General features: G+C 35.0%; 1 protein-coding gene across 4 annotated transcripts in view; it reads left to right on the plus strand.

The window, feature by feature from the left end:
- The window catches only part of LOC126336522 (serine/threonine-protein kinase mig-15), a 327,805-nt gene extending 315,663 nt beyond the window's left edge, over positions 1 to 12,142 (plus strand). For all 4 annotated transcript variants that reach the window (XM_050000312.1, XM_050000314.1, XM_050000311.1 and 1 more), the window contains one exon: positions 6,899 to 12,142. In XM_050000312.1, the coding sequence (XP_049856269.1) occupies positions 6,899 to 6,982 (84 nt within the window). In that variant the 3' untranslated portion in view covers positions 6,983 to 12,142. The remainder of the gene's footprint in view (positions 1 to 6,898) is intronic.
- The last annotated feature ends 908 nt before the right edge of the window (positions 12,143 to 13,050 follow it).

Raw genomic sequence — 13,050 nt, forward strand, 5'->3', positions numbered from 1 at the left:
ACATAACTAACGAGGAGATATTAAATAGGATTGGGGAGAAGAGAAGTTTGTGGCACAACTTGACCAGAAGAAGGGATCGGTTGGTAGGACATGTTCTGAGGCATCAAGGGATCACCAATTTAGTATTGGAGGGCACCATGGAGCGTAAAAATCGTAGAGGGAGACCAAGAGATGAATACACTAAGCAGGTTCAGAAGGATGTAGGTTGCAGTAGGTGCTGGGAGATGAAGAGGCTTGCGCAGGATAGAGTGGCATGGAGAGCTGCATCAAACCAGTCTCAGGACTGAAGACAACAACAACAACATTCCTTCAGCCATGCGTGATTTAATTCGACTACAGTCCATTACCCATATTTTACTAACGTTGATATTAATGTTACAACTTCTTATGAATCAATTCCATTCAACTTCTCTTCCAAGTCCTTTGCCATTGCTGACAGAATTACAGTGTCTTCTGCAAACTCCAGCTTTTGTTTCATTTCTTTGAACTTTAATTCCCTTCACAACTCTCTTCTTGGTTTCCAATATCCTTCAGCTTTTTTAATGACAAGCTGGTTTATGTAAAGTTGTAGGTAACCATTCATTTGCAGTATTTTACCTATGCTTGAAGAGTGAATTGCACTCAACACTGCAAAACGTTTCTGTAAATCTGCATTGCTGCAAACATAAGTTTGCCTTACTTCCACCTATCTCCAAGCTAAGTCAGAGGGTTGGTGTTGCCTCATGTGTTATTACATTTCCAAACTTTCATCTCCAGGTTTGATTTCACCAGTGTTGCCATTGTTCTGTAAATAGTTCGTCAGTATTTTGCAACAATGATTAATTAAATTGGTAGTTCATTAATATTTACACCTGCTTTCTTTGGAATTGGAATTATTACATGCATTTGGAAATCTGATGGTATTTTGCCTGTCTGGTACATCTTCCATGCCAGGTGGAATAGTTTCGTCATGGCTGACTCTCACTAGGCACTCAATAATTCTGGGAGAATGTCTACTCCAGGGGTCTTGTTTACAAGGAGACAGAATTGCTGGCCAGTACATACCTTCATAAGGTGCAATTAGAAGCAGTTAAACAAAGACTTAAAAGTTTTAAAAAAAATTAACTTTTGGGAGTATTAGTGTCTTTGTCAGGGAAGAAGAGTGATAGTTCAAGGAAGTTTGGAAAGGTCATTAGTCCCCAGTGTAAGATCGACTGAAAAATCTTACGCAGTGCCTAGAATAATAAATTTAAAAAATGGATTGGGTAAAGTGAGTAAGAGAAATATCACTATTAATATTCATTGCCATGGCATCCAACTTATTAATGTGCCAACGTGTTGTGATGAAGTTAACTGAAAATGTATCCAGATAATCTTGTAAGTAAAGCATCTAATGTGTAGCACATATTTCAAAATGTCTTGGATGGACATTGGTAGATCATGATGTTAAGAGAGTTTGGATAAAAAAAAAAAGCTTCAGCTTGCCTCTTCTGTTGAGGCAATGTTCTGCCGGCCCAGATTCATCTGTAGGACTACCTATAAAGACTGTAGGGAACACTCCGGTTGACCCGGCTTTTGTCTTGTTGACGGAAATAATTTTTGATGAGAAAAATAGTATTACAGTCCTTTTCCTTTGTCTGTATGTCAGTTGAAACCACAAGTGTGGAGGCATCACTTCTAGATAACTTAATTAACCAATGACTTATTTCAGCAGGATTAACCCTGCAATAATCACACCATTCTTCGTGTGCTATTAGTAATCACTGTAGACTGTCAGTCCGTATCTAGATAAACACAGATTTATTATTAAAAACCAACAAAATATTGTGAATATATAATTTAGTATGTGTAAATTTTAATGGCAGCTTGGACTGACACTTGAGAAACAAACAGATAAGACAAGAAGTGCAGCAAATCTCTTCATTGAGTGCAGCTGTCTGTGTTATTAACAGCATGAATTACTGAAGAGCTTGTAAGTTACCTTAAATTGTCAGTAGGAAATAAAATGTGACCATAGGCCATTGGAGAGTGTGTCTTGCACAATTGTAAACAGCATGCAGCTTGTCACATATGTCTATATTTCCTTTCATCTTGTAGTATACACTTACCACATCTGCTTTGCCCATCTTATCATGAACAGTGTCATTATGGTGGAGACTGGATACAACTAAAAACGATTTTTACCTTTCTTAGGAATATGTGATGCAAACATATTTGAACACTATGGAGGCTCACTTGGCTTCGTGTATCCAAGTGTCAATTCCATCTTGCAAAAATATACTGGGTGTTACAAAAAGGTATGACCAAACTTTCAGGAAACATTCCTCACACACAAATAAAGGAAATATGTTATGTGGACATGTGTCCAGAAACGCTTAATTTCCATATTAGAGCTCATTTTAGTGTCGTCAGTATGTACTGTACTTCCTCGATTCACCGCCACGATTTCATACGGGATACTCTACCTGTGCTGCTAGAACGTGTTCCTTTACAAGTATGACACAACATGTAGTTCATGCACGATGGAGCTCCTGCACATTTCAGTCGAAGTGTTCGTACGCTTCTCAACAACAGATTCGGTGACTGATGGATTGGTAGAGGTGGACCAATTCCATGGCCTCCACGCTCTCCTGACCTCAACCCTCTTGACTTTCGTTTATGGGGGCATTTGAAAGCTCTTGTCTACGCAACCCCGGTACCAAAAGTAGAGACTCTTCGTGCTCGTATTGTGGATGGCTGTGATACAATACGCCATTCTCCAGGGCTGCATCAGCGCATCAGGGATTCCATGTGATGGAGGGTGGATGCATGTATCCTCGTTAACGGAGGACATTTTGAACATTTCCTATAACAAAGTGTTCGAAGTCACGCTGGTACGTTCTGTTGTTGTTTGTTTCCATTCCCTGATTAATGTGATTAGAAGGTGAGTAATAAAATGAGCTCTAACATGGAAAGTAAGCGTTTCCGGACACATGTCCAGATAACATATTTTCCTTCTTTGTGTGTGAAGAATGTTTCCTGAAAGTTTGGCCATACCTTTTATTAACATCGTATATAAACTGAACAATTAACTAACCTGTACCTAACAATACAATGTAACTAATAGAAAGTAACACTGCAATAATAGAAATCCTTGACAATAAACTTTGTTACTATAATGGCTTCTGTCTTACTGTACCTTCAAAATAGAACAGTAAAAATCATATCAAATGCCATTGTTCACACGAGAATGTCAGTCCACAGTTGTTGGCCATTCCACCTAATCCAAATGAAACAAAGGAGGAATGTTAGTACTGTTGATTGCTGGAAGGTACTCGAGTCATGTGATTCCTTGAGCTAAAATGGTTAAAGAGAAAGAAAAAAATAAGTTTGTGCGGACTGTCAGTCTGCATGCAACTATTGCAGGGTTGAAAAGTTTCTACCCCCAAGTAAGAATGAAAATATTTTTTTATTTGCAAACTCAGGAACTATAAAGAAATTTTACATTTACACTCAATTATTCATTACAAAACCATTTATTTTCTAATAATTCTCTCACAAAGGTTATTTTATACAAAGTTTTTCAGTTCAGTCAGTCTGTAAGTACAATATTGATCTCTTAGCAGGTACATCTTACCCTAGTGACAGCTCACAAACAAGAGAGAGTGAGAGATACAATATGTCTCGTATTTAAAAAAAATCACATAGAGGCTGTCTTTACAAAGATTAAATTGTCAACATTGGATAGTGATGAAATCTTCCAAGATGCTACGTCTTCTTAACAGTTTAAGTCACACAAATACTTTTGGACTTGATATGCACTGAAATTTGATATTAATATTCTTTATTGCATTACTGGAGCATATTACAATTTTCTTAAAAAATTTACAATTTTTATAAAAAATTTACATAGGTGGCTTCACTATGAAACCACTGTGGCACAAGGGGTAGTTCAACGTCTTTCAGAAATCCACTAATTTTTAGTTTTCAATATTTTATTACACTAATGCTACATTTTCTTCCATACATATTTTTTTATAAACTGAGGTCCCAAAAAAAATTTATTTTCTTTAATGCAAAATTTCGAAGTACATTACATACAACACTTGTTATCTACTTTTCATGATACTCCAAAAAACAGTTTTTTTTACCTGTTAGGCACAATTCGACATCACATACTGTTCATGACCATGTGGTCCTATGAGGCTCCTTTTTTGAACTACAATTTGCACTGCATTTCGATTTGATATGAACAGGAATATGCAGTTCATCGGATTGTCTTTTATCCGCAGAGACTTTCATTCTAAATGTCTTCTTAGATGATGATGGACGGGAAATTGCTCTCCTTTTGCTGCCAGGAGAAATACTGCCCTGCACAAACAGACCCTCAACAACTAGTATCTTAAAATCTTTTAATTTCAGTGGTGTTACTTCAATTTTTATTTTATGTATGGCACAGGCATTCACGACAGTGACACCCAAGAAATGGAAAAATATTCTGCGCCACCACTTCTTTCTTTTCCTGTCTAATTCCTAAGTTGATTTGAGCATGTCTGTTTTGTCATCATAACCCATAGAAGTATTGTAGTCACATATGAATTTCAGATATTTTATTGCTTCCTGAGAGCCATCTTTTTTTCTTCGGTTCACTGTGGCTTCTTGGTTTGGATTATGGAAGTTTGAGAGAAAAAGAACAGGTTTTTTGTCCACCCATTTAGTGCAGGTTACTCCCTCCCAGTTCCTCCACTCTGATTCCCCACAAGTATAACATTTATCAGATTTAAAATCTTTTGGCAAGTATTTCCTAACGCTTTTAATTGTGCCACAGGCATATATTTTATCTAATAGACGGTTGTTGAACAATGGTACTGATGTAAAATAAATATCTACGTAGATTTCATAACCCTGACCTTCCAGTGACTATCGAAATTGGACGAAGGCCCAGTTTCCTCCACAAAATTTACATGATCATAATCACCAAACTCAAGTGCCCACTTTGGTTCTGTGAAGTCTTGGGCAGAAGAAAGTAGTTCACTGACATCAGCTGGAGCTTAAGAAACTTCTTTCTCAGCTGCTAAAGAAGGTAGGAGCGTGGGGGCTTCCTGTCCAAGGACCTGAGTAATACCTTCCAGATTACCATCTTCATCCTCTTCAGATTCTGACAAATCGCTTGGAATATCCTCAAAAAGTAGGTTGTAGACAGTAGCCTCATCTAATTCTGCCAAGGAGTATGTTTTATCCATCTAAATAGCAATAAAAGTTAAATAACTTATTGTATATAAGAGTAGAAGCTTTGTACAGTAAAGGTATCATGTTAGCATAGCGAAACCACCAACATTTGTTCTTCTCATTGTTTCGAGTAATGTGCTATATTCAAACTTTAGACATATTTTCAATCTAGAATATATGTCATAGCGTGTAGAAAAATTTTACTTACATTGAATAAAGCACAGCATCTGAATAACACAAAACAAACGTGTCTGAATCACAATATGTCGGATTTGCACGGAAAACGCGCTGAATGCCAGTTCCTGCTCACAGCGTTGCTTTCTCAATATTTATTGAGGTAGTTCATCAAATATCCGCTAGAGTGCACTACAAAGAAGGGTGAGATGGTGGTTCCACAGTGAGTCACCTCTGCCACAAAGGGATACAATGCAGCAAAAAGTGGTTTCACAGTTTCACCTGTGTATGTTACACACCTGACTACTGATGTCAGAACAATGTACTGGTTGCTTCTTCACAGTACTGCAATGATGCACTGTCATCTGTTTGCATGTGTTCTCATTACATAAAAAAGATAAAAAAAGTGTCCATATATGCTCCTACGGTGTATCTCCCTTGTATAAGGATTCTTATTCTAATACTGAAAGTAAATCTTTGATCTGCATGTTTTTAACAATGAAAAACACACAAATAGTATCATCACGAAACTGTAGACAAACAGACGTAGAAAAAAGATGAAAGAAAGAGTTCAATACCAACTAAGTATATTGTAACTTTACACCATAATGATGGATAAGCACCTGGTGTATGGACGAAGTGAGACCTGCTTTACAGTTCTGAAGCCTACTATGTGCAGTCTTAACCTTCCCCCCCCCCCCCCCCCCCCCACACACACACACATATATATATATAATAGAAAGAAACTTCCACATGGGAAAAATATATTAAAAACAAAGATTCCAAGACTTACCAAGCGGGAAAGCGCCGGCAGACAGGCACATGAACAAAACACACAAACACACACACAGAATTGCTAGCTTTCGCAACCGATGGTTGCTTCTTCAGGAAGGAGAGGGAAAGACGAAAGGATGTGGGTTTTAAGGGAGAGGGTAAGGAGTCATTCCAATCCCGGGAGCGGAAAGACTTCCCTTGGGGGAAAAATATATTAAAAACAAAGATTCCAAGACTTACCAAGCGGGAAGTCTTTCCGCTCCCGGAATTGGAATGACTCCTTACCCTCTCCCTTAAAACCCACATCCTTTCGTCTTTCCCTCTCCTTCCTGAAGAAGCAACCATCGGTTGCGAAAGCTAGCAATTCTGTGTGTGTGTTTGTGTGTTTTGTTCATGTGCCTGTCTGCCGGCGCTTTCCCGCTTGGTAAGTCTTGGAATCTTTGTTTAAGCCACTTTCAATTTGTTTCAGAAAGAATAGAGAATGTAATTAATCTTGTTTTAAATATTTTTCATCTTTACCAGTAATAAAATGTTAATAGAAGTTGTATGGCCTCTTTTGCTGTAATTTGATCAATGTGTGGCAGATAGCTATTTCTTATGTGTTATATACTTAAGCCAACAGATCATATTTTCAGGTGTGTGCTATTTTTGTCTAACAGCATAGTCAGAAAACTTTGCAAACATTCTTTAACATTCAGCTCAGAAATGTAGACATTATTGATTCACAGAGAGATTAGTTATATGGTATTAATCTTTATTGCAGGTGTTCTTCTCGTCAGCAAAAGGAGGGTCATCTTGCCAGATCTATTTCATGACACTGAACAAGCCTGGTATGGCTAATTGGTGATAGTTTATATTAGTGGCAACTGTTATAAAATACTCAAAACACCAAATCTTATCCTGCATAAGGGATGCATGATCAAAATTGGATGCTGCTTCCTGAGGTAAAGAAACAGTGCTCAGGAAAATGACCATTCATGCATTACTTGCCTAATGACATGATTATTTATTTTCAAAATATCCAAAAGACTGTTGAACGGCTGTAGAATAGTGTAGGTACAAAGTAGAATTATAAAAAAAAGAAAAAGGCGTTGGTCAGTGAATGATGAAATAAATTTCACTGATATTCACTTAGTGCTTATTCCATTTCTTAATGAACAAACGTGCATAATAAGTACTTAAAGGACCATTATTTCCTTCCTATTTTGTTCTGTGAATGTACATTCTAAAAGAAAGAAAAAAAAGTTGTGCACCTTTCTCCAATGACGGGAGATGTACTTGCCTCTCGATACAGATTTTGAAAAACTTTACCATGAAAAATGAAGTTGACTAGAGTACAAATTGTTGAATAGCAAATATGACTTATTTGTGCCTTTTCCTGACCTTGCTTGAAAAAGCTCTCTTTTCGAAATTTTAATATTATCTTTCTACACCTAATTCCATTGCTGCATAAATTCTTCAGCAATAATAGTTGAGTTGTAAATTAAGCAGCTGTTCATTGTGTTGTTGAGTAACAAGTGAATTAGTGTAGTTAACTTAGTACATCCAAGTTTGTCAGGCATCCCTTGAAGGTTGTATTCTGTGCCAGCACTTGTTGTCAGGTGAAGGCTGATCATTCAGCTTTGAGAAACTTGTTATGTAGTCAGTGGGTTGTTCATGTTTTGATAGTATGAGAAACCCCACAATATTTTTAAATTAGAATCTATGTCTGTGATTTTTTTCCTCCATTCATTTTGATCATGTTAGTACTGGAGGGAATATTAAAGGTATATATTGCCTACCATTAAACATTTTTACGCTCAAACTGCAGTCATTTATATAAAATAATAATTAAAAAAAAAAGGCTCATATTCACCACAGTTTGTAATGAATGCGTACTAAATTATAGCAATCACAGTGGGGGTTTTTTATATGCAAATTTATTGATGATAGTAGTACATTTAGATAACAGCATTTATGTTTTATAGTTTGAAGCAGTTTGTCACCATTGTTTACATTTTATGAATGAGATATTGTAACATTGATGATCGGTTTTGAGGACCACAAGATTGTAATTTTAGTTGTTTTTATGTTAATATCAAATCAGTATAGTAATACTGTAAGTTTGGTGCTTCCAGTGATTGTGGCTCTCATTGTGGTTGCTATTGCCTTATTAATATAATAACTTTAAAGATCTGTAAAGGACTTTTTTTTAAAAAACTATAATCTTACTGTTGTAAACAAAACAGAAATTTGTGACATAAAGATTTTTTTACTGGTGCAAATTAAAAGACTGTTCTGGTATAAGCTAAAATACAATATGGGCATGTATTGTAACATTGCCCCTGCTCCACATTGCTCTGGGGATTAATGCTTCACATTATTAATGAAACCAAAAGCTTCTGGAAATCTAATTAAACTTTAGTCTGTTTATGTTCTTCTGTGCAGCCCTTTAAATTTGGAGTTTCAGGTTTTGTACTGTTTATAAAAGTAATTTGGATTAATGCAGCTTTTGAAGCACTGTGTATTGAAGATAAATTTTGTTTTTATTACCCAAACTGAACTGTTGTTAATATTTCATCTTTGATATTTCCTTTTTTATGGAATTGAACATCCAGTATTCATATTAAGTACCATTTTCCATATAGTGAATTTATTTTGTACTGTAACGACGTCATATCTGAAGAACAAGAACAGTTTGGGAGAAAATAAATTTAGTTTGGTACTAACAGGCACCTGTTTTGAGCTGTTTACATATGTAGGTTTAGCTTTTGATGATGACTGACTGTGATAATATATATATTTTGATAACATGCTTTATAACATCTGTACTGCATTTTTTTATTTGATTAGTACTTCATTTTGAAACCAGCAATCGTAACGTGTTACAGTTGTATCCATTCAGCAGTTACAAAACACGAAAACTGTTTTCAGATTTTGCTTTGTCTATTTGATTCCGTGGTTGCCGTTGATATGAAATAAACACCTTTCTTGTACTCGTGCAGTAATTTAATTTATTTGTTTCTATAAGCAAATACATTTAAAAAGTAAATTTTTTGTGTTTATTTTTGCCCTGCTTTTGTAACAACAACGTAAATTTTTTCCAGCATTGTTAGGGCATGGGAGACATACTTCGCCATCCAAACAATTCTATTTTTGTGAATACTTTTCTGTTTGTTGCACTTCTTCGTAGTTTACTGTGACTCCCACAGGCTTCACAGACCTTAAAACACTTGTTAATTACAAATTATATTGTAAAAAAAATCGCATTTACTACTTAACTTTTTAAAGATAGATTCACATTGACACACAATATTATCTGTAGTAGAAACATATACGTCCCTTACAGCCAGATTTACTTCATTGTTTCCTCCATTCAAAGTAGTCATGAGTACAGGAGAGGGGATGTGTCATGTACATTTATTTTATTTTGTCAACTTTGATATTAGAATTATTTCAGGACGTGGAAGTACATTAGGTTGTTTTATTGCTCTGTTTCATGTCATGTGTGACTGGACAGAAATGGATATAAAATAGCGGCTTGCATGTGTGAACAGCCCATATGGTTTTAAAATCAAAACTGCTGCTATGTGCACAAAACAATTCTCCACTTTGTCACATATGGAGCTCATTGTTTTCCTTTGATGAAAATCCAGTCTCTTTAGTTTCCTTGTAAACAGAGTCACGACTATAAAATAAAATTCAACAGAAGAAAACTGTGCAGATATTTCTGAGAATTCTGCCTGCTGTAGTGTATGTAGCAGCAGTTTTGCTATGGTGCTGCTGTGCTAGTCCACCCATTGTTATTTATTGCTTAAGTAATAGATTTAAATTTTCTGTTGCAGTATGATGTTTTGATTTCTGCACTTTTTGTAAACACTTGTTGCAGTTATAAGTATTTCTTATTTTTCGTCTGTAGATGCTTTTTGTCTTTGTCTTGTGGATTATTTCCAAAGATGTTTTTAATTATTGTAACAGATATTTTAAATATTCCATTTTACTATAGAGCATATATATGTATATGTATATATTACATAAATAAATATATTCTCCTAGGGAAATAGGAAGAATTAGCAATGAAACTTTGTATTAATAGATTTTTTAAAAGTTAAATATTTAAGTGAATGATAAGCAGAATGTGTGTGTGTGTGTGTGTGTGTGTGTGTGTGTGTGTGTGTGTGTGTGTGTGTGTGTGTGTGTGTGCGCTCACATGTGCGTGCCAACTTGTTCTGTACCAGAGGACAAGTGACTATTGAGAACAAAAGTTCATTTGTGACTTTTCATTATTCAGATGCACCAGCTGTGAACAAAAGTGCAACGGTATTATAGATCTTGGAGGTGTGTAGTAAGACTTCTGTCCCAACAATTGATACATTTATTTTTAGTTAAAAAAGTTAAATACTACTAAAAATTCATTTAGCATTTCTGTAATGGGCTGTAAGTGTAGAGCATCAATTGAAGACACACACCAGTAGCTTTTAATTTTCTATTTCTGTTAATAACAACATTTTCTTGTCTTCACCAGTATTTGTGTATTCTGTAATTTATTACTTTCTTATATCGCTAAAAATACATGGTTTGAAACAGAGCAACTGTGAAGCAGCATGAAAACTAAAAGAGTCGTGTAAAGTTTTCTCTTTGAATCATAAGGATCATAGAAAGGAACACAGAAGTTTAAATCTTGTGTTTAGTAACATGTTATGAAGGTAAAAAATCTCATAACATCTTATGTCCTCCTCAACAAATTCAAGTGAAGATTCAAGAACTTCTGTGTTCAGATTGGTCTAAAAATGTAAGACACTGCCAGAATACAATTATTTTTTAATCATATTGTAATTGTTATTAATTGAGTCTGCAACATATGATGGTTGGAAAAAGAGTGCAAGGATATCTGACACTTTTCTTGTTAACATGGTGATATATCTTTATTCTTCCACAGTGTGTCTTTCCTTTCTTTCTCATTCACGTATAAGCTACACTTCTGCCTACACTGAAAAGCCCTTTCTTCACAGTATTCAAGTAAAGTTTATTAATTAAACTCTCTTTCTAAGTGTTAGTTTTGTATACATGCCTGGACAAATGTGAACAACAGTGACTTCTCGGCAAGCCACTTTCTTTTGTTGAATTCTTACATTCTCTAACCTCTATATTGTAGACTTATTTACAAAAGACTACAAATGTGTCATAACTGACAAACAAAATGAAGACAGGCAAGTTTCACCCACTGGTGAAGAGCTGCCTGCAATTTTTTGTAGTTGTTTTCATCCAGGAATTCTCATTATAGTGATAACAAATAATATGATGACATGTTTCTGAATGGATTTGGTTCTGGGTACATTCCTGATTAATCTTTTCTATATGGTGAATGACTCAGAGCCACTTTGTTTACATTTCCTGTAACTTAAAATTATCAATATTGAAGTTCTGTCTACTGTAATAGAACTATTTGTTATGCTGCCATTATCTGAATATTCCATTAAAGAACGAAATCGTAGAAATTAAAATAAAAAGCCTATCTTTATAAATGTCATAAGTTACTTTAAGCAGGTCTAATAGTGGATTGTTACTTTCAGTTTTTCATTGGGTTTGTAGGAGTAGTCACTGTTCCTCATTTGTAAAACCAGCAAGTCAACATAAAAATCAGAATTTTCACAGATCTGAAATTAATGGAATTTCATTTCTCAAGTGAAACTTTCAGAAATACAGAACAAAACTGCAAAAATTTGTATCATTCAGGCAGTTCACCCGAACCAACCAAATATCAACGCTATGTTCAGGAGATCAGCGATGATCCTGATCTATTGCATTATGCTAATTGTTATACAGAAGTTGTATTGTTTTATTTGTAACTGTATTGTTAAAAGAAAATGTTGGGATGATTTGAAGTGTTCAGTTTTACAGAAAATAATTCCTTTTGTATTTTGCTAAATGAAGGGCAGTGCAAATTTTCATGCATGTATGAATGGAGTCTGTAGTCATTGCTTTTTATACCTCTGAAGGACAAAAGAATAAATGATTTTACTGTTTACTAATGGTGTTTCCTTAATTTCGTTGTGATAATTTGTACTGACATTGAAAATTCAATTTCACGACTTTCACCAAGAAAAGATTTCACTCTACAGCTTTGTATTCAGTTTAGGAAGATTTGCGTATATTCACACTTACTTTTGGGACCATACTTTTGTTTGTTATTAATTTTCACTGGATACTTTTCAGTTTTAAGAGATTAACAGATTTAACATCATATTTTGAAGTAACTACTAAAGAGGATGATGTATGTTTCCCAGAAGAGAGCATTTTCTTTCAATGTTACTATTGGCTCTTAAAGTTAGCTACAGTTTTTAGTCATCCATTGAGGATGAGACTAAATGACATTAAAATAATGGTATGTTTTTTGTCTGTGGCCTTACAAGGACATATGGCATGCATGAAGAGATGTAAGTTAAGATTTGATCCAGCCATGTAAAGTCTTCTTCAATAAGCACCTGGAAAAAGTTTCATTAAAAGATAAAAAAAAAATCTCCAGTTATTTGTGATCCTGTTTATGTTTGTAGTCAAAATTGTAATAACGTCCACATAGTTTGTGCAAGATACTTTTTATATAGCTGTTGTTTATAAAACAGTCAATTGGAGTTGGCTTTCTCTCTCTCTCTCTATCTATCTATCTATGGAGCATCTTAAATTGGTAACAGCACATTATTTGTTTGTACTGTTGATTTTATTCTATTTGCTATATATGATCCTGGAGGATGGCAGGAAAAGGGGATTTACTGGAGGAAGATTCTCACCTGTACTATTCGCGAGGTTCTAGTCTTCGTTGGATCCAAGTGGCATGATGATATAGATAGCTTTTTAACATGCCCATGCTGATTTCTGGTTTGAAACGTCAAAAAAAGTAATAAATAAGAGATAAGATGAGCAATTGGGAATTATCTC

The sequence above is a fragment of the Schistocerca gregaria genome, chromosome 2 (genome assembly GCF_023897955.1).
Source record: "Schistocerca gregaria isolate iqSchGreg1 chromosome 2, iqSchGreg1.2, whole genome shotgun sequence".
In the NCBI taxonomy this organism is placed as follows: domain Eukaryota; kingdom Metazoa; phylum Arthropoda; class Insecta; order Orthoptera; family Acrididae; genus Schistocerca; species Schistocerca gregaria.